The 21,579-nt window shown below is 47.2% G+C and overlaps 1 protein-coding gene across 2 annotated transcripts; it reads right to left on the bottom strand.

Annotated features, from left to right (window-relative positions):
• Nucleotides 1-8,155: 8,155 nt before the first annotated feature.
• TMEM238L (transmembrane protein 238 like) lies at nucleotides 8,156-19,499 on the bottom strand. 2 transcript variants are annotated; one of them, XM_074320043.2, is made up of 2 exons: nucleotides 18,937-19,499; nucleotides 8,156-12,408 (listed from the first exon to the last, which is right to left on the bottom strand). In XM_074320043.2, exon 1 carries the CDS (start codon nucleotides 19,337-19,339, stop codon nucleotides 19,100-19,102), a length of 240 nt encoding a protein of 79 aa, XP_074176144.1. In that variant the 5' UTR covers nucleotides 19,340-19,499; the 3' UTR covers nucleotides 8,156-12,408; nucleotides 18,937-19,099. The 2 variants fall into 2 exon arrangements, with proteins under 2 accessions (XP_074176144.1, XP_074176143.1); XM_074320042.2 differs by having other exon boundaries at nucleotides 8,157-12,408; nucleotides 18,984-19,497.
• Between the last annotated feature and the right edge of the window lie 2,080 nt (nucleotides 19,500-21,579).

Here is a 21,579-nt window from a genome sequence, read left to right as displayed (position 1 = left end):
ATATCATATTTGATAATGAGTTTCTGCCTTCTTATTGTATTTTTTAGTATTCTATTTTAATTTTTCTTTTGTGCTTTGGACGATATATTTTTTCCAACAATGTTTTAGTGGTTGCTCTAGGGATTACAATATACAGTAGTACCTCAGTTTTTGAATGTCTCCATTGACGAACATTTCAGTTTACGAATGCCATAAACCCGGAAGTAAATGCTTCGGTTTTCGAACACGCCTCGGCAGTCGAACATGTCATACAGCTTCCGCTGAGTGCAAGATCCTGAGGCCTAGCTGTTGGCTGTTTTCGAACGTTTCAGAACTCAAACTGCCTTCCAGAACGGATTACGTTAGAAAACCAAGGTACCACTGTAAATACTGCACTTACCTTTTGTTGATTTACTTAGACTCAATATTGCACCACTTCTAGTAGAATGTAGACACTTTCACACAATGTTTGTGCCTTTGCTCTTCTCTCTTATGTTGTAGTTATCTTACATCTTACACCTATGGACAACACCTATAAACATGCCATCAAGAAATTGAGTTATTTTGAAATTAGTTTTGGTTACTTAGCTCTGTTTGTTTTCACACTGACCTGAGACCTAACCAAATACATGGCTGTAAACATGACATATGCAATATGGTGAATATGTTTTTTAAATAAAGGAAAAATGTTTATAGGACAAATTTTTATGTATACACCCAAAGTGGGTGTTGGCATTTGGTAACCATTTTTCAACATTTGTAAGGAGAAATGGGGTGTGTGTGGGGCAACTGGAGAATCAGGGAAAAAGATGGTGCTTCAGCTGAAATGTAGGTTAGAAGAGTGAAGAAATAAGATATCCAGGGCAGATTGAGGAGATGAGAAAACTGTGGATGGGTTGAGGGAGGGGAGAGTGTTTAAGAGCCATGGACCTCTTAGTTTCTCTATTTTGATACTCAGAGAAGTTGGAACAGAACGAACTTTTGTATGATAGGGATGAATCCCAGCTCCACCACTCTGAATCCTTTGACCCTGTGAGGGTTACCTCTCCTCTTCCTGCCTTAATTTCTTTATAAGATAGTCCTGTTGAAGATGTTGTACTCTCCAATCTGCTCAGGTGATTCTTTCCCCAGCCTTTGTTAGTTTCCACACACACACACACACACACACACACACACACACACACACACACACCAGTCACACTCTGCTGAAAACTGATTAGAACCCTCTGTAGCTCTCTCTCTCTCTCTCTCTCTCTCTCTCTCTCTCTCTCCTCTCTGATACTTTGCTCTTTGAACTCTAGCTATCTTGTTCTCCTTGGATTTTCACCTCCATCTCCTCACCTCAGGGAGCCTGACAGCCTTTACTGGAATTCCTCCTCTCTGCACCATGGCCTGTAAATTCTCTCAAGGCAGTAAGATGGAGGCAATTATTGGGCTCACCTCATTTGTTACCCAACTTTTGTGTATCACTGCCTTTCACTGTCTGATGCCCACTATCTTAGGAGCTATCATTTAATATGTTTTGTTTGTTTTGGTTATTTCAGACAGGCGAGTAAATCCTGCCTCTGCTACTCCATCTTGGCCAGAGTGGAAATTTTATCACTTACTATCATTCAGAGGGTCTCAAACTCGGTGTATGTAGGAATCGCGTGGTGGAGCTATTAATAAAGTGCAGATACTTCTACCAATAATACTGGAGCCTGGGTAGGGAGCAAAGAATGTGCATTTTAGTGCGATGCGCTGACCACAATTTCAGAAGCACTGGTTTCAAACTTCCTTTCACCTTTGGCCCATAGTGTGCTTTATAGATCTCAAAGTGCTCTGGAATCAGATAGCTTGGTTCTAATCTTCTTATCACTAACTGTAATTTTGGACAAGTGTCTCAACATTGCAGGGTTCTAATAATTATCAAAGTGGATAAATCGTGTAAAGTGCTAGCACGTGGTTTATCCACTTTAATAAACAACCAATGCCATTTATTATTACATGTATTATCTCATTTGATGGTTATCAAAGCCCAATTTGCAGATGAAACTGTAGTCTCTGAGGGAGATTGAATGATAAAGTTAATTTGGTCAGCAAATTGCAGAGTTAAAACTAGAATCCAGGCCTGACTTCTAGTCCAAAGCTCTCTCCACTTCAGCTGAGTCTGAAATATAGGTAAAGGGTCACCAGCAAGGAGAGACGGACCACAGGTGAGAATGACTGTGTGTGAGTGTGTGTGTGTGTGTGTGTGTGTGTGTGTGTCTGTTTGTGTTTGCAATAATAAGGGGAAACTTTGCATTACACTTTCCATGAGGGTCAAATCAGCTATTAACTTTCTACTTTGTGGGTGCTACCACCAAAATGTGGTATTTTATATTATGCTAAGTACTCAACTACACTCCAAATTAAAGCCCCTTTCCTGGAGTTCCGTTTGTGGATGCCTCTTGTGTGAGTCTTATTCTACCTCCAACATTCAGGGTATTGGAAGTGTATGTGTCGGGGTGGAGGGGAGGCGATGACTCTGGACTTCTGATCTGGCTCCTTTGCTACCTCCCTCAGTTCTACCCCACCCCCCATCTGCTCTAGTACAGCACACTCAGAAACTCTTCAAGGGTAAAGCTATTTATAATACAGAGTAGGATCTATTTATGGATAAGGTAAATAATAAGACACAACCTCAGACCACTCAACTAGCTTACTTGGTTCAGGTTTGAAGCATTTAATTGCCCACTCCAAGTAATCCACCCTTTCTGTTACCCTTTCTTGCTTTTCTACTTTAGTTTCATCCCCAGACCTTCTCTGATTTCTCCTTTTGAGCTTTCTTGGTTTATGGGTAACAGATTTGTTCTTTCCTATTCAATACCAGGTCTATCAACCCCTTTCAAAAGTTAGACATAAAAATCATGAAGATTTTCACCATGTCAAGTAAGCCAAGAAGAATTTAGAATAAAGTTACAGCGGAAATACAAGTATTATAGATTTAACAAAGAACTCCATTGATTAGTAAGTTTGTAATTAAACGGCTCTTTCCAGTTTGAATCACTTGTGGCACAGGCATGGGGGCCATGATTTGAGGTGTCCATTGATTGTAGAGGCTGGCTCATCTGCATAATTGTCCTCTGACAGTTGCTTATATCAACTGTAAATAATAGGAACAATAGATGGATTTCATCTCAGGAACCAGTTTCAGTGGGCTGGTGGTGCCCCTGGCAGTGAAGACCTGGGTGAAAGCCATGGCATGCCCAGAAACACTGTTACATGAGCCTCGACTGATGGCTTCCCTTGGCTCTGGAGGCATGTGTTGGGGGGATGTGGTTCATAGGCTGGGTTTGCCATCACTGTTAGAGTCAGCTTCCAGGGATCCCCGCCACTTCACCGCATGTGTGTGCTGGAATGCTGCAAGCAGTGTGAGAGAAAGGAAGGAGTGGAATAAGCCAAGCTTCACCCACGCCTTCCCAGCATGGAATCAAGTGCCACCTCCCATTTTGTTTGTACCTTTCCAAAGCCCCTCACGTATGATACCCAGCATATATCTCAAACAATCCTCTGGAGTGTATGGTGCAGGCATTAATATTCCCATTGTACAGAAGAGGCACAGAAGTCGATTCCCCTGGCTTTCTGACCAGGTGTTTTGGCTCGGTCCTTGAGAGGGTACTTGTTTCACTGTCAGTCTTTGCCGTTGCCCAGAAAGGATGAATGAGGCGGCAGAAAGAGCAGTAGGTTAGGAGTCAGAAAATGTGGGTTCCAGTCCAGGCTTTGTCAGTCACAAACTGTGTGGCCTTGGGTGCATTGTTTAACATCCTGTGGCCTCAGTTTTCTCACATGGAACACAAAGCTTAGACAGGAGTGGTGCTTCCTAATCTTAAGTACAGATGTTTAGACATGGCTGGACTTGCCGGGCCATTGCCGGGGTGAACCTGGCAGACGTCCACAGGCTGAGGAACCTCCCTGGAGAGAAGGGCTACCAGCCACGAGACAGTGTGGCCGTCTGGGGATCCATGCCATGTGCTGCAGGGGGAAGCAAACCCACAGGGAAAACGATGCCAATTTTACTTGAAGATTTGGAGACATTTTAAAAGCAGTAAACAAACACAAATGTGTCATGGAGTAAATGGCAACATTCATACAAATTTTAAAGATACAAAAAAGTCTTAAAGAAATGCGGTGTTTGTGGCAGGTCTGTCCCAGCTCCATCCCCAGTCCAATCCTTCTCTCCTCTGTCTTCAGGCACCTTGGTTAACAAGTATCCTAAGCGACCAAGAGTCCCATCTAGCCCAAAGCAGTAGCCAAGCCTTAGTCGTTGGTCGGGAAGAGGGAATCTACCATGTGCTCTGCCTCCAGCTCCACTCTCATGAATTTGTGTCTGAACAGGGGCTCCGTAGGCAGAAATGGGACAAGTCATTTCTCTAGCACCTTGCGTCACATTGTGGCCTGAGCAGTGTGATTTTGAGATTGATCTGACCCAGGGGAACAGAGGCTCACTCCCACACTCTGCCACAGAACGTTAGCCTGGTGTCTTGTGGGGCTCTGGTGTATTTAGTGGTGAAGACTGAAGACTGACTCCTGTGTTTGCAAAAGGTGGAGGTGGAGTGGGTAGGACAGTCACCCTGGGAAAGCAAGAGCTGGAAGGAGCTGAAACAGCAGCCAGCTGCCAGGCCTCAGGCCTCACCTGATTCAGTTTGTGAGATACCCTTTGGGGACGCCCAGAAACAGAGGGAGAGTGGAGTTCATGGAAGGGGCAAAGACCTGAGTGGGCTGAGGTTGGGGGTTGAGCGGCAAGAGCCTGCAAGCACTTTGTGTGTTGTTTTACTGTTTTCTCGCACTACCTTTGTTAGGCAGGTGAGGTCTGAAGTCTCTCCTTCCATTTGTTCCTCCCCAGATCCCTAGGGGTTTATGGTGGTTGTAATGGATTGTTTTAAATGTTTCAGATACTCTAATGGAAATCCTAATACATCTGTTTTCTGCTTTTTGCATAGCCAGTTATGGATGTGATTGATGAATAAATCATGGGGAAATGAATGAATTATTCCTTAATGATTAGTCTTCTCTTTGGCAGACAACATATTTCAAGACAAGGGAGATTTGGGAGAAAAGTAATAAAGGAGCATCTTGATGTTGAATCAGCTGGGAAGTAACACAGATCAGAGGCTCCGTAGGGTTCTTTCCAGCCCCCAAACCCTTCCAGTGAAAGGCTGCACTGGTACCACCAGGGGCTGTGGTACCAGTGGTACAGTGGGAGTGATGGAGGAGAAAGGTGATGTTACAGCCATTTCCTCCCATCTCTGCAGAGTTAGGAAGTCACTAGGTCAAGAGCAAGAGATGGTCTGTGTGAGCGTCATGTTAGGGAGAACCCACTGTCTCTCTTCTGAGTCACGACGCCCAAGGCAGAAATTCCAAAACACTGGAAAAACCCAGGATCTAGGGGCAGCATGACCACTTAAATTAATAGAACTTTTCAGCCCAGTGGTTCTCAAACTATAATGCACATCAGAATCACTGGGAGGACTTTTCAAAAAGCAGACAAATGAGCCCAACTCCCAGAGTTTCTGGTTCACAACGTCTGGGGTGAGACCAAGAAGTTGCATGTGTAACACAGTACCAGGTGATACTGCTGCCACGGGTCCACTTTAACAAACACTTTCTCTCCCCCCTCCCCATTTGCTCCCATCTCAGTTTCTCTCTTCTGTGGCTTTTCTATCACCCCGCACCATCTTCCCCGCAACTGAGACAGGTTAGCTAGCAGGTCCCTAGGTAGACAGGGAGGTCCCTGGCGGAATAAACAAAGACAGCCATATCCTGAAATCCCGGTTTTGAAATCACTCCTTTGCTCCAGAACATAATGTAATAAGGCCTTGAGGTTAATCATAAAATTCCTTTTGGCCTGACAAACGGAGCAGATCTGATGGATAAGTGGGTTATTTTGCTAATTCTTTCAGGATGGGCAAGCAGAACAAACCTGGTAGACGAATTTCATTAGAAGGCGCCAGTTCCCTTCTTCAAACAGCTCCCCTTCCCCAAACAGGCAAGGGAAGGTATAAAAGTAAGAGCTTTTGCCTCAGTCACAGGGTACCCCCATTCGGGACCCCCTCCTGCTCAGGAGCTCTGACCCTTTGCTTTCAATAAACTATCTTCTTTTCAAAACTCTTTGCCCTCCTGGGTCCGTGTTTCCATTCTTCGGTTTTGATCCTGGCACTCACCCACTCACTCCATGTCCTCTACAGCATCTGGGGACTCACAGAGACATAGTCCTCCTTCACAACCATCTCACTCCCTCAGTGCCTTTCACCCCTTATTCCCTGGGCTCCTCCTGCCTTCTCCCTCCTTTTCAGTACACCAGCTCCAGCAAACTCCCACTCCTGACTTTCTTCCTAACAATGGGAAACTTGATTTTCTTGGAAACCCAAATGCAGGTGAGAGAGGAAGAAAACCCGTCCATCCCCCAGGCCAGCAAAGGACACTAGTATGGGCTGGTCAGACTCACGGTTGGTCACAGCTGACAGAACCACCTGGGGCTAGTGTGGCCTGGCCAGGACTCCATGTGACAGTAGGCAAGGTGTGCTTTCCTGCACCTGGGAGACACTGGGGGATGGGATCCACCCAGAGGGCAGCCTCCAAGCACAAGTTCAGCTTCAAAGATCCTTTCCAGCAGAAGTTGTAAGACTTGAATGTGCATGCAGCAGAATCCCCTGGAGGCTTGTTAAATGCAATCGCTGGGCCCCATCCCCAAAGCCTCTTATTTTGTAGGTCTGGGATTGGAGCCCCTGGGGCCCAAGTGGGCAAACTGGGATGAGTTGCTCATTCTACTAGGGCTGGAGATGGTGTCATTCCAAAAGTTCCCAAGTGAGGCTGTCACTGCTGGTCCCAGAACTGCACTTTGAGAATCATTGCTTCATTGTTCCCAGATATCTGGAGCTGGGGGTTGTGTCCTGGACTCTTCAGAAAGAGAGGCTCTGAGAAGTGGCCAGGATTCAGACTCTGGAGAGCTGCAGTTGGGAGGTAGATGTGGACATGGGATCTTTGAGCAGAGTCTGAAATTCATGGAGAAAAGGAGGGCTGGTCGGAAAGAGGGGGTCAGGTGAGAGGACATCGGGGCTAGGGCTGTGTGTGAGGTGGGAATGCCCCAGGGAACAGAACCCTGAAGGCCTCACCCTCCCTACTATGGCCTAGGCCTATGGCTGGGGCTAGAAGCGAAGCAGGTGAAGAGGAAAAATGGCTGCTCAGTGGCTGGGGGCTGATGCCGGAACAGTCAGCTTGGGGAAGGAGAAGCAAGGAAAGAAAGACACGGAGATACTTGTCAACGGGGTACCTGTCATTTGGAAGCAGAATCAGGCCAAATTCAGCAAGTATAGAGTCTGTATGTTAATTATTTCTTTGCATGTTGACTCAGGGAGTTTGGGGGCACATAGCCCAGCAGGGTGGGGCATTGCAGAAATGGTGGTGGGTGGGAATAGGTACCTCATTTTCCCTTTCCTTTCCTGAAAATTACCAACTTCAGATACTAAAGGATCTCAGGTATGATCCAGGGTGAGTGAGGCCAGAGGTGAATATTTGTTGAATAAATGAATGAAGGAAAGAATGAATTGTGGCTGCTGTGAAGTCTGCGACAACTACCACAGGGCTTCCCAGGTGTTGTCCTTGACCATGTACAATGTGCTCTCTCATCTAGTGACACCTTGACACCCCCAGGCTGGTACAGGTTTTCCCCACAGCCAAAACTAGAGAACTCCTATAAAAACTTTCATAAGCCGAAGTGGCATAAAGCAAAGTAATTACCATTAATTTATATGAAAAACTTTTTGAGTGTTTCCAGACCCCCACATTACCCTACCAAATCATACCAAATAACCCAGAAAACATAAACTGACACTAACATAATAAGAGCCGGGATATAATAAATACACAGCCTGTATAAAGTAGAAACAATGCATGTACCGTGTAGTCTCACCTATTAGAAAGACTACTTTCTCCGTAAGTATAACTTAATGGAACACCACGCTTTGTACACCCATCACTCCACTGAAGCGGTAGACTTTCCATTTGATCCATTCCTGGAGGCTAAGAGACCACTTTGCTACTAGCAGAACCAGTAGTAATTTCAGCAGCTTTCAAGATTCTTTCTGTGTGCAAATAGTATAAATGGTGGATGCAGGCAAATTCAACACTCACGTAATGTCTTTATTTCATTTACCATGATTGAAATGCTTAATTACATCCAGTTGTACGCTCAGCCTAATAACCTTACGAGCTCTCTGAGGCTTTTCTGATACCTTAGGACACATCTTGTTAATGGATGCATAAGATAAATTGAGATAAAGCACAGATGCTCACAGACGTAGTTCAAAGCTATGGAGGCTTGATGCTGAGTGTAGGTCCCAAGGGCAGGAGCTCGGCTGGGCCAATCTTGCTACTCCTGTTGCATGCTGCCTCTACAACCGCTTGAACATGCTAGTTTTGCTTTTAAAAGTGGGATACCTATATTCATAGCAGTCTGAAACTTCCATCCAAATATCCCTGACAAGGAGTGACTTACTCTTTCACTTCTCTGCCAGACGTCATTATGTCTACCAGGAACTAACACGACCCAAGCCTATGCTGAATGCTTCCAAGTGATGAGATGCAGACCACAATATCACAGACAGGTTTTTCCCCCAAAGCTGCCTAATCCTCCTTATGACATCCTTTTCTTCTCTGAGAACAAGAGGTTGTTGCTAGACGAAGCAAGCTGAGCATATCTGTGTTAAGTCTCTGGTACCCGGTCAAGCTTGTCTGTCTGACTCCCTTTTCCCATAGGGTTGGTTTTTACCCAGAAAGCTCTTTGGTTCCTCATGCAAACGAATTTCTAAGACAGCCTCAACAGTGGTGGACTCAACTTATGATCCAGCCAGGATAAGCTCTCCTTTTGCCACCATGCTGCAATTTCACTGAGAAATGAGTTGAATCCTAGGGGTTTCAAGGCTACTAACTGTGTGTGCTGCAGACTGCAGAGCTGGAGGGGACCCATACTTCCTCCTAGGATGCCCATCTTCCCCTGGGTGTGTGGGTTCCTGTTGGTCCTCTCTGCAGAAAACTGTGGGGAGAAGCTTATTTGAAGTGTGGACTTGATTATTAGTGGCAGACTTGACTTTAAATAGCTTTCAATGACATAGATCTGCTAGTCCTAGAATCCTTAGGAGTCTGAAGAGATGACCTAAAATGCACTACTCTACATTTTGATTTCTACAAAGGGGAAACCATAGGTTCTAAGGAATTTGCCTATTCAGGAGTTCCTGGAGGTCTCAGAAGGCCAAAGCTGAATCACATTTAATCCTGCAATTGTGATGTAATTATCACTATCCCCCAATAGGCGAGGATCACCAAGAAGGCCACTCAGCCTGCAAGTGGCTGAATCAAACTGAGTTCAGGTCACTGAAAAAGCCCAAATACCCTCCAGGGGAACAGATAGGAGGAAGGGCCACAGAGACGGCCCTGGAAAGCAGTAGGAGGCTCCCCAGGCCCAACCCCTTGGAAGAACTTTCTGGGAGGATGAGCCCAGAGTATCGCTAGCCTGGCTCCCTGGGGCCCTGCCCAGTGGAAATGCAGTCTTTCTGTTTCTTCCTCTCTGTCTGCCCCACCTTGCCTCGCACTCATGTGCTCACGGCTCTGGCATCTGCAGTGACAGAGTAGCGTGGGGGCCTGGTCAGGAGCACAGCCAGGTTGAGGCCTGAGGCATGATGGTTCATGACTCACCTGCTGCACGGGTATGCCTCACCTCCCCTGGCTGCAACCCGGCTTGCTTGCTCTGCCTGGGGCTCAGCAGAGCTCTGCAGAAGCCAGACAGCAGTTTATGGAGGGGAAAGAACACCTGACTGGCAGCCCGGAGCCCTGGAGCCCTGGAGACCTGGGCCCCCATCCTGGATCTGCTGCTTGCTTTTCAGCTGCTTGAACTTGGGGAGGTTGCTTCACTTGCTAGCTTCAGTTTCCCATCTCTAAAATCACAGGGTTGCTCAAGATCCTTGCTCTTCAAAATGTCCTGAGGCCTAGCAGCAGTGGTAATCACCTGCGAGCTTTTTAAAAGTGCAGAGCCTCAGTCAGGCCCTTCCCCAGACCTACTGAATCAGAGTCAGCATTTAACAAGATCCCCAAGTAATCTGCATACAGTTTGAGCTGTTCTCATAACCTTTCAGATTGAGTTCCGTGCTTGTGGCCTCTAATTCTCTGCGGTAAGGGGTCTCTGAGCATTGTTCTGGCAGCTGCTCAGTTGCACACTAAATTTTGCCCCAGAGGGCTTGCCCCCAATTTCCACATGTATTGCCTAGGTGTGCCTTCTCAGTTCTAGCCCTTAATCAGGGCTCCCAGATGGTTGATGATAAATTCCAGAAAGCCCTCCTCTGTGGACCTCCCTTTCCTTCCAGGAGACTAACGCAAGGGCCAGTAAGTAATCAGCTGGAATTGCATTCAATTCATCCCCTACTTCTATTAGCACAGATTTACTCTACACTCATTCCCCAAAGCACTGGACAGATGTCCATCCTGCAGAAGCATGCCCTGTAGTTTGGGAGACAATCCAGGAGTTGAACAAGTGCACTAGATGGAGAACCATCATACATGCATTTAAATTACAAGCTAAGAGCCAGGTGAAAGAGACAGAGAGGAAGATGTAAGTAACATGAGAAGTTCCCTGGAGTGAGCATGACGTGAGAAGTCAGAATCTGCCACTGCTGCTCTGCTAATCTCAGTTCCCCAGCCTCTCTCAGACAGAAACATATGTTTTGGGCTGAGTGCAATCCTAGTTTTTCAAGATTTGCATATTTTGAACAATGTGGCTGCTTTGAAATAAAAGCCAACTATTACATTTGGTTCTCAGCCAAAGAAACATAAACCTGTTCTATTTCTAGAATAAAAAACCCAACTGTGTTGGTCTCATGAAAAGACGTTATGTGGCCTTCAACACAGTATCTTCCTAAGGAATTGTTCCAAATGATATTGATTATATGTGACTTTTCCTTCAGTGCTAATGTTAGAACTTCTAGTAAGAGGAAATGTTTCCTTAATGTCAGGTCAGAAACACAAAGAAATGTTTAACGGGGAAAATCAATAGGATTACAAGTGAAGATGGTCAAAGAAGATTCTGAGTAGGAGGGGAATCTTTTTTCTTCTCTTTTATGATATCTCTTCAAGTTTCTGAGTCCAGCCTAACTATAAGAAGCCAGGCTGGTGGTTGAGCACAGAACTTCCAGAAGATTCCATGGTATCAGGATAACCATGTATTGTCTGTGTCACACCAGGCTCTATGCCTTCCTTCCAGGAGGTGCTGCAGCAAATGTAGAATTCCAAGATTTGCACAGAGGCAGGTTAAACTCTTGGAAAGAGGATGATAAAACTGGGAGTTTGAGAATTTTTATAAGACCATGCAGACTCAGAAACATGTTAGATCATGTTTTAACAAAAGGCCAAATTGACTTCTTTATTTAGGTAACTCTCATACCATAAAATATTGGAGGCAGCCTATAAGAAACATGTACATGTTTAGGGTGAAAAGTACAAAATTAGACCAGTGTAAATATAAATTAGTGAAGTAGGTCAAGCACAGGTGGTAAGCCTCAGCCAGTCTGATTAGCCTCTAAAGGTTGTCCCTCATTGTTTGCTGTAGTTGGGCTGCATTTGACTAGACGCAATTGAATTAAGATAAATAGAGTCCTGCTCTTAGGATCAAGAAATGAATGACACAAGGACAGCATAGCTGAGGCCACACTTGCTTGTCAGAAAAATGCCGGGAGGGTTTCAGTTGACTACAAGCTCAACGTGAGCCACCTGCACACCTGGTTGTGCAAATGGGTGGAGCTGTGTTATTATCAATAGTACTCAGTGGCCAGCACCAAAAGGAGCAGTCTCTCCCACACAGCACTGGCTGTGCATTTGCTTTTGCAACCAACACATTGAAATATGCTCCCATGTGCCAACTGGATGATACCAAGAGATGGATAAAGTGGAGCCCTCCAGGGGCTCACACAGTCTGTTCAAAGAGCCGAAGAGAGGTAGCAACAATACAGTGTGATACGTGCTCGTAGGGGATCCCGTGTAGCCTTTTATGCTTGGTTCCAATTGTTAGTTTTTAAAAGGACATTGACAAGAGGAGTAATAGGGGACAGGACTTCTCCTTTAGTGTCTAAGCCCACAGCAGGGTTGCTGCAGTAAAAACTCCAGTGAGACAACTTTAAGGCTTCGCAGGCCCTCAGAGACAGATGAGGCACCAGCAGTGGCATCAGTAGCCTGGTGCAGGGGTGCTGGACTCTTGATGGAGCCTGGAACCTTGCCGAAGTCTGGCATTTGTGGCCATTTGTGGGCATCCTAGTATCTGCTTTGAAAGCCTCTGCTTTGCAGCCTCTAGTTCTTCCTGGACACGTTAAACAGTAGGCTGCAGAGAGGGGCATCTTCTCGCTTTGATGCTTCTCGGGAAGAAGGGACCTGTGTTGAATAAATAAAGATGAAATGGATCAGCTTAAGACTTGAAAATGTCATTTCAACCCTGTGTGTAGTGAAATAAGCTTGGTTCTTGGAGTCAGCTAGACTTAGGTTTCAATTCTGGAGCTACTCCTCGACTGCACCATTTCCGTGGGCTATTTGAGACTCAGTTTCCCATCTGTAAAGTGGGGATTTGAATCCCTAACTCAAGAGGTGTGAGCATCAAATGAGAAAATATGTGATTGGCCAAATAAATACCGAGATGCTCATCAAATCTTAGTTCTCTCTCCCCACTCTTCCTTGCAGGCAAAGCTAGTATCTCTCTGTGGACTCTGGAGTCTGCCCCCCACCTCTACCTTGGACACGGCCAGACATCCCTCTGTGAGAGTTACTTCCGTGTCCGCTTTTCCTCTCTACTGGCTCCTCTCCTCCTCATAAGCATCCTGCTCAATTTTCTGTATCCCTTCCTCTGAAAACAATCATTCTTCAAAGAAGCTGTGTCATCATAGCCTTACCCCTGTCACTTCATTACCAACGATTCTGAAGATTCATCTGCACTCACTCTTTATACATCTTAGCAGCCACTAGTCTCATTTTTGTCCCCACCATTTACTGATAAAGTCTCATTGCTAAGTCCAATCACCTTTCCTCAGGGCACAACATTTTTGGTGGCTCTGAGGCTTTTGTTTTTATTTTCCATCAGTGTAATTTTTTTTATTAGTTTCAGGTGTACAAAACAATGTAATAGTTAGACATTTACACCCCTCCCAAAGTGATAACCCCTCTCCTCCAATCTGCTACCCCTCTGACATCGTATATAGCTGCTACAATTCCCTTGACTCTGAGGCTTTTAATGGTCAGTCCCTCCCACTATTGATATCATGTCCTCCTTCATCCCCTTTGCCACCTGCCTGTTTCATGCTCCCTGATTATTACTGGGAACTCTTTGGCTCTCCAGTCTGCCTTCCTTCAAACATGGTTCAGCGTTTTGACTTCGGCTTCTATAGAAAGTAACAATGTCTAGGTCAGGGGTCAGCAAACTATTTCTGTAAAAGGCCAGATAATAAGTATTTTAAGCATTGCAGGCCAAATGGGTTCCCTGGCAGTTACTCAACTCTGTCGTTATAGCACAAAGCAGCCACACATGAGTGAATGATCCTGCCTGTGTTCCAATAAAACTCCACTTACAGAAACAGGAGGAGGGCCAGCCAGCTTTGGCCCATGGGCTGTAACTTGCCAACCCCAAGTCTAATGGAAAAAGTCTGAAGAATAGGGGCAGATACACCTGGCTTCACAATCTGGCTCCATCACTCACTAGTTCCATTATGTTGGACAAGTTACCTAGTCTCTATGCTCCTTCACAGGCTTATCTGTAAAAGGGGAATGATAATGATAATAACATTTTCTTCACAGTGTTGTTAGTGGGATAACGTACAGGGCTTCTTTCAGTGAATCTCAGGGTTCCTCCTTCTACCTTCCTTCCTTCCATTCCCCACTCCCCCACACCGTGTTTGCTTCCCTTTTTTCTTGACATTCTCACCTTCTACAAACCCATCCACATTCATGTCTGCAACCCTACCTCCATCTCCATGCCTGACCTGCCTTCCGAGTTTAAAATCTGCACATTCAACGTCAATTGGTTAGTTCTGCTCATAAACACCATTTGCATCTCAAACCATTTGCATGTGTGAAGGAAAACACATCATTTTAACCAAACCTGTGCCTTCTCCCAACCTCCCTCATTCTGAGGATGGCAATGTTTTCTGAAACATTTGACACCACCATTCCCCTGTAGACCAGGACGGGATGTCTGCTGAGCCTGTCTGCCCTCCACTCACACTGTCCCCGTCCTTCTCCTCTCCTTTCTGTGGCCCTCATTTCAGTTCCATCTCTTATCACCTGCCGCCTGAGCTCTCCCTGTCTGAATGCTCTCCCTGTCTCTATGCCCATCCTCTCTCACCTGTTCTGCACACGACACCAAGTTACTCTTCCTCAAGCAAAGCCGAGTCATGTCACTGTCCAGTCCCTAAAGTTATCAAAGGCTCCTTCATGTTTTCCAAGTGTCAGAATCCTCATCTCACTTCTAACATCCTCCGGCAAACACCCATATCACCAGTCGTGTGCCTGCTCACTCTTTCTGAGACACTCTTTAATTCTTTCCATGCTGCAGCCCTTCCCTCTGGCTCTTTCCAAAGGCCATCTCTGCTGGTCATGTTCTTACCTGTGTCTCAGGACCCAGGCCAAATATCTGAAGCCACAGCTCTCTTCCCCACCCAGCTGGGAGAATCTCTTCCTCACCTCAGCTTTCAGAGCCCTGTGCGAGACGGTGCTTATCTCATGGTATGCATTTCCCATTTTCTGTGTATTTTTTGTGAGGTAGTACGTACTTGCTTCATAGCGCTCTCTAGATTACAAATTTCTCCAGGGATTAGAGAAATGTTTGGCTCTCCACACAGCCCTAGCATGCAGGCCTTTTTACCTGGCTCTCCTCTGAACTGACCTCACAGCTCCCCCGGCCCCCTCCGTGGGTAGAGAGGAGCGTCCGTGTGTAAGAAAAAGTCCATGCTGAGAAACAAGCTTCACTTTCTAGGGCTCGAGGCTGTGAGCCTTCCATGCCTTTCAGCTTTGATTGCTGGGGAGTGCTATGTTTGTGTAGGTGTGAGTTTGGTATGTGTGTGGCAGGTGGCAGGGTGTGTGTGTGTGTGTGTGTGTGTGTGTGTGTGTGTGAATAGGATGGATGTGGAGTGGGCACAATGTGAGTGCTATGTTGGTGTGGGCAAAATATGTGTGTGCAGTGGGGGACAGATGCATGTGCTGGTGTGTGGGAGGTTGATGTGCATGTCAGGTGCAGGTGAGGAGAATATGGGTGCATGGGGCGGGGGTTCTGTGCACAGAAAGTGTATGTGTTGGGTGTGATGGATATGTGTTGTGTATGGGCAATGGGAGAGGTAGGTGTGCATGTAGGTTGTGTGTGTGTGTGTGTTTATGGGAGTGTGCATGTGTTCATGAGGTATAAATGAGGGGAATATGGGTGTGTGTCCATGAGGGGAATGTATGAGGGAGGGAGTGTTGATATATGTGTATGGTGTGTGTGTGTGTGTGTGTGTGTGTGTGTGTGTGTATTTGTGGGGGAGTATAATCTTACATCCTCCTATAAAAGGACAAGAGTCCTCACCTGACTTTGCCAGGGGACCTTATCTACAAGAAATGCCCAGCAAGTGGAACACAGAGCAAACAAAGCTTCAGAAAATACAGCGACCAAGTGATAAAATCAGATGGCCTGATGTCTCACTTGATACACAGTTGGGCTATAAAAACAAGCCATTCATTCCTGAAGCTCCTGAAAGGGATCCCTTTGAGGTTTAGTGGCCAGGTGGTCTCCAGAGAAGCATGTAACCTGCAGGCCGAGGGCTGTGGGGGGCCAGGCCCTGCCCTGTCCTCACTTGAGTTCTGTACCAGACCTCCTGGCAGGGATGTGAACCCCTTATCGCTGAGGTGGGGTGTCCTAGCAAACGAGACTCTGAGACTCTGAAGGACGAGCTTGGAACAGTAACATCAGTCTCTGAATTCAAGGTGCCGTCTTTCCTTTTACTCCACTTAGAGAACCGGGGAACTGGCAGAGCCAGTTACAAACTGCCCATAAATCATGAATATGGTTGGAGATTACACCCATGCCAAAGGTCACAGAAATAGGGGACTGACACGAGTTGTTTTCAGAAATGTCTTTTAGCATCAGAACTTGTATTCACATCAAGCCTTATAAGAAAGTTCAGTAGATAAAACCCTGGAAACCCTGGCTGTTCTGGGTGCATGTGTATGTTGTGGAGTGGGTGGGGTGCTGGATTCCTGCCTCCTCGCTCTCCCCCCACTCCAGCCCCTCAGGGGCCTTCACAGAGCACAGTTTGAGACCTCTCCCGGGGACCAGATGTCTTACTCTAAAGGGAAGTAAAATGATTGCCTAGGGTCTCAGCCCACATTAATCTATCACTCTAGGTCAGTCCCAGACATTGCAGGGGATGGGCTGGTTTGGGGACTGAAAAGGTAAAGGTGACATTTGCACGATTGTATTCACCGGACACCACCGTGGGTCTCACAACTTTTGAAGTCCCTTTGAGCCTAGACAAAAGTCTGGTGTTCTGGGGCAGCTCTCCCTCTCACATCTGCTGGAAAATCTCAATGCCAGACACTGCCTTCCGATTGATCTTAATGCTTCTGGGATGTCATTCTTGGAGGACTGTCTCACCCCTCTGTAATGCCCCAGCTACCTGCATCGTGACACAGTTTATTTAAGCATCACTGGTATAGTGCTGTACACATACTAACCCACTTCATCCGGACAACATCCTTATGAGTTATGAGCTATTATCAGCATCATTTCTGAAAATGGGTTATTATTAGCGCCATCTCCATTTTGCAGATTTGGAAACGGGCATGGACAGGTGCAGTAACTTGCCCCAGGTCACATGGCTAGCACGGAACAAAACTGGATTCAAACTGGACAGTCTGGGTCTTGGCCCGTGTTCTTTACCACTGGGCTATTGACCTTCTTTCTTTCCAATGAGAACACGATGTGCCAGGGGAAGGCGCCCCACACTGGGACCTCATGTTGTTTGGGCAAGTGACTTAGCTCCCGAAATGGGCTTGAACTGGTCATCATCATCATCATCATCATCATCATCATCATCATCATCATCCCATTTATATCTCTTTAATAGCTTCTTATTGTTCTTAAAATAATGACCAAAATCCTTAAGAGGGCATTCAAGGCTCTGCCTGATCTGGCATCTGCCTACATCAGGGCCTTAACCCTCTCCTGCACTTGCCCTCTGCCCTTCAATTTCCCTGCTGTCTTTTATTCCCTGCTACCCCAGGACCTTTGCTCAGGCCATTACCTCTCCCTGAAAGACTCTACCTTCTAGGTCAGTTTCTGTATTGAATGTTCTCATGGAGAGATGTTCCTTATCTTCCTAATCTTCACCTGACTCTGTTACTGTACCTCCATTAATGAGAGTATTTGGTTAATATCTCACCTGATGGGAAACTCCCCGAGGGTAGAGACCTCATGTGTCTTATTTTTCACGTCCGCAGTGCCTTACACATCCTTGTGAATGGAGGAGCAAATTAGGGATCCCTTCTTGCTTTGGCATTTCACGATGCTAATTATAAAGTGACCTCCACCACTACCAATTTGAGGTACACCAAGGTACTCCCAGATGGGACTCTGGGTGAGTTTACTCACCCCATATTTTATGTTTAGTTACAACACTTGACATGGGTAAGAGCCACATCGTTTGCAAAGAGCCTTTACCTGACTTGGCTATTTTTGATCCTTGCAACAACAGGGACAGGTAATATTATCCTCATTTTACAGATGAGGATACTGAGGCTCAGAGCATCACGTAAACTGTCCTATGTCACCCAGTGAACAAGTGGTGCTGCTCAGAGTGGGACCCAGGTGCTCTGACTTGTCATTTCTTTTCCTTTCATCTGCCAGGGACAGGTTCACCCCTCCCCACTGAAACTGCTTCAAACTGCTGCTTTTGTCTCTCAGTTCTGAGGGTCAGATGGAATTCCCCAGAAAAGACACAATGATTTTTTTTTTTTCCTTTTTCCAACCTGGCAATGACCTTTGTTCTTACACCCAGCCCTCCAAAGGGAGTGCCCAACTGTGCCTGAATGCAGGTCCCTGTCCACCTGGGAAGCAGGGTATGACGATCACAGACCAACTGGGGCTCCCATTTCAGTCCCTTGGGGACAGCTGCCCATCTCTGATTTAGGGTGTGGGGGCCAGACCAACTCTATCTTTTTGGTTCCCTGTCCATGTGAAAAATCTTACAACTGTCTGCCTCCTTGGTTACATGTGGTTAACCAAGCCACTGGCCTGGCTGCAAAGTGCAGCTCGGTCAATAAAAACTGGTCAGCCATCGTCTCTTGACTTCGGGGTCTCCCAGGTCGGCCGCAGGAGGTGTTGACTGCAATGGAAGCGTATGTGAGGAGGGTGGAGTGGGGACACTGCTGAGAGAGGGGCCGGGTACACTAAGAGTGGACATGGAAGCCGGTCCTGACCCTTCCTGCATGTCCCATCTGGGCAAGTGAAGGGAGAAAGCTAGTGAGAAAGGCTGTTCTGGGTGGTTCTGCTCGGTTTCCTCCCATCGCAGCCCAGCTTGCATCCATGCAAGGGTACAAACAACCATTGGGGAACTTTCCGTCATCTCCCAGTGCTACCGGCTTTTCTCCCCAGCAGGGATTCTCCCCAACAGATACTCAAGAGGAGCATTTTTCTCTCAAGTTCTAAGCTGAAGGGATAACTTCCTGTTCCATGTGGCAGAACACTCCATGGAGTATCAGAAGTGGAAGGAGCTGTTGAGACCCTCTTTCTGGTTTCCAAGAGAAAAAAGGTCCTCAGGGGAGAAAATACCTGCTCCATGTTCTCCTGGCCAGCCAGAGACCAGGCTGACAGAACCCAGGCTGGGCACTACCTTATGTCGCTTGCACATTCAGCCTCTGAAGGCCCGTCCTGCCCCTGCTCACCTGAGTCTCCTCGGCCACCGCTCCAGGCAGGTCTCATGTGCACTCACCTGGTCCCTGGTGGGGCATTCTGGGCGGGAGGGGCAACATGTCCCTGCTCCTCTGACTGCCCACAGCCCCAGCTTCACAGGAAGCCTGCATTCCTCTTCCTCTGCCCACAGCCAAACTACAAGTCCAGTTTCTCAAGAGACAGCTCGATATTGAGGGAATACCAGATGATCCAGAACAGCAGGCTGAAAGCCAGGATCAGGGCCCCTGAGTAGACAAAGAAGTCCCAGTAGTCGAGCGGTGCGAAAATGCCCACCAGCAGCAGCACCAGGCCCGCGGCGTCGATCAGGAGGGCCAGGATGAGGAGGCAGGCACACCGCCCGGGGTTGCATCTTCCCCAGGGCTGCCCCAGGAGCATCGCCCCAGAGCAGCAGCAGCGTGAGGCGCCCAGCTGCACTCCCAGAGGTGATTTGCATGGGAGGGTGGTGGCCCTGCGTCCTGCTGCCTTCCCTCCCCGCTGGGTGTGAGTAAATGAGTGAGCAGACTGTCTGTAAGCACAAGGAAGTACAGGTGGATCTACCTTTACGCTCACGGCAGCCAGTGGGGCAGGATATTTCTTAACTGTTTCATGGTTCAGCAGTGATCCTGACCCAAACAGCCTGATGTCACTGTTCATGGGACTGGCCTTTGCTGGGGCCAACCAAGTTACATGGCAGAGGAGGCATCAGGCTGTCTTTGGATGGATTTGCAATAGCCCAGGGCTGGGAATGTTGAGCCTGCCTTGTTCTCTGACTCTGAACTCCTGGGCAAGTCCTGCCAGGTTTCTCAGCCACAGTTCCCTCAGCTCATGTGGTAGTGTGGGGCTTTCATTCCTCTTCTGCCCTACTCTTCTCAGTGGGGGCAGGAGATTTCTGTAAAAGGTTGGAATAGAATTTGCTGACGTAAAGAGATTTTGAAATGTGCTGTAAGGATTTGTCAGTGTTAGCAAGAGAAGTTTCGTGTGTCCACTCTAGAGACCCTCAGACCTCAGCCTCCTTCAGTAAGGCTTTTCACAGAGATGCCAAAGACTGAGGTGACAGAAGGTGGAACACGAGAGAAAGGACTTCTGGCCTCTGTGTGGTAAACTGGGCGTGGACTGAAAGGCAGCTCCAGGCCAAAGTCAAGAAATGTTTACCAGGTTCTCTGACTGTGTTTTCTAGACTGAGTAACTTCACGTTTCTCTCTGTCTTGGGGACACTGCATGCATCCCCAAGGGGTGAGGTGTAAAACAGGTGGTCTTATCATCATGGCCACTCACAGGGGGTTCCGAGTGAACAGCAACTGAGGAAAACACAGCCACAGCCTCCAGGCACTTCTGCAGGGCTACGGACAGCTGCCTCCCCCGTCCCTGAATAACTGCCTTGATCTGGGCGCCAAACCTCTCGGGGATGCAATTTCCCCACACAACTGTAAGAAATAATTTCCACTCTCTTTTGCCTTCCCCAGTGGGTAAGAAGAAATAGGTGGTTCAACATTAGTTTCCTACCTGTAAAATAAGCCAGGATGAATGAGAAACCTTCAGAAAAAAGAACTGGGGAGAGGGAGAGTTATATAAGTTTGGATTTTAACCACAAGACGTGGCTCAAGCCAGAGAGCCAATGTGGAGGCATCTCCAAGTGAGAAGTAGTCGAGGCCAATCTCCCGCTGGGTATTTGCAACCTTTTCCTAGTGTTTCCTCAGAAACGGTTAAGTTCCTGCACAGGGCACCTCCGAGTGCTGGAGAAGCCCTGGCTCTCTCGATCTATTGCCCCCCAGCTCTGACTAGGAGACAGGTTTTTGGGAAGAACAGCTGATGGACAGTGAAGCGTTTGCAGGAGCAGGTTGAGCACCCGCACTGTGGCAGTGCAGGCTGACGGGTCCAAGCCTGGCTCGCTACAGGTTCTCGGGTTCGTGTGTGTGTGTGTGTGTGTGTGTGTGTGTGTGTGTGTGAACAACAATTTTAGTGTTAACATTTTTGTGTGCCGGGAAGTCTGAGTCCTGGGCCAACTGGCATGGTTGGTCATCGTATTCCCACCTGATATCAGATGGTGAGTGAAAGAGAAGCTGGGAATAAGGAGCCTTCTCCTCCGCACCCCACTTTAGGTCTCAACACAGATCCTCAGCATCCCAGGAAAACACTGCTCCCTCAGGTGCTGCATCTCCTCAACATTTTTATTTCTACTATACACACACACACACACACACACACACACGTTTCCAGCTGAAAAAATGATGACATGTTCACCAGCAAAAGGAACAAAACGGAAACTATTCACAGTTTCAGTCTCCAGAGCTAATCAGAATCCACTCCTTGGTGTCCAGCTTCCAGAACCAAAAATATCCCCTTTCTGTCTTATGAAAACGGGCCGTAGTGTGTACTCTGTTCTGCACCTGCCTTCCCCTTCTCACAACACATGGCTGTTCCTCGGTATGGCTAACAGTGACCCCCCAAGAGACAGCCCAGGCTGGGAGGAGCCCTCCACACCTGCCCTGTGAGTCTTTCCTGCCTCTGTTTCCTGATATCCCGTCTCCTGTGTGTCAAGGCAGCCTGAGAGAGAAGGACAGGGACTGTTGATGAAAAGCCAGGTGACACTCAAGCCATGGAGTGGGACAGCCTGGAGGAGGAGTGGGTAGGAGACG

The sequence above is a fragment of the Rhinolophus sinicus genome, chromosome 12, assembly GCF_057876585.1.
Source record: "Rhinolophus sinicus isolate RSI-liver-muscle chromosome 12, RSI-T2T, whole genome shotgun sequence".
Lineage (NCBI taxonomy): Eukaryota > Metazoa > Chordata > Mammalia > Chiroptera > Rhinolophidae > Rhinolophus > Rhinolophus sinicus.
The sequence above is the reverse complement of the archived record's forward strand: the minus strand, read 5'-3'. Positions and strand labels throughout refer to the sequence as shown.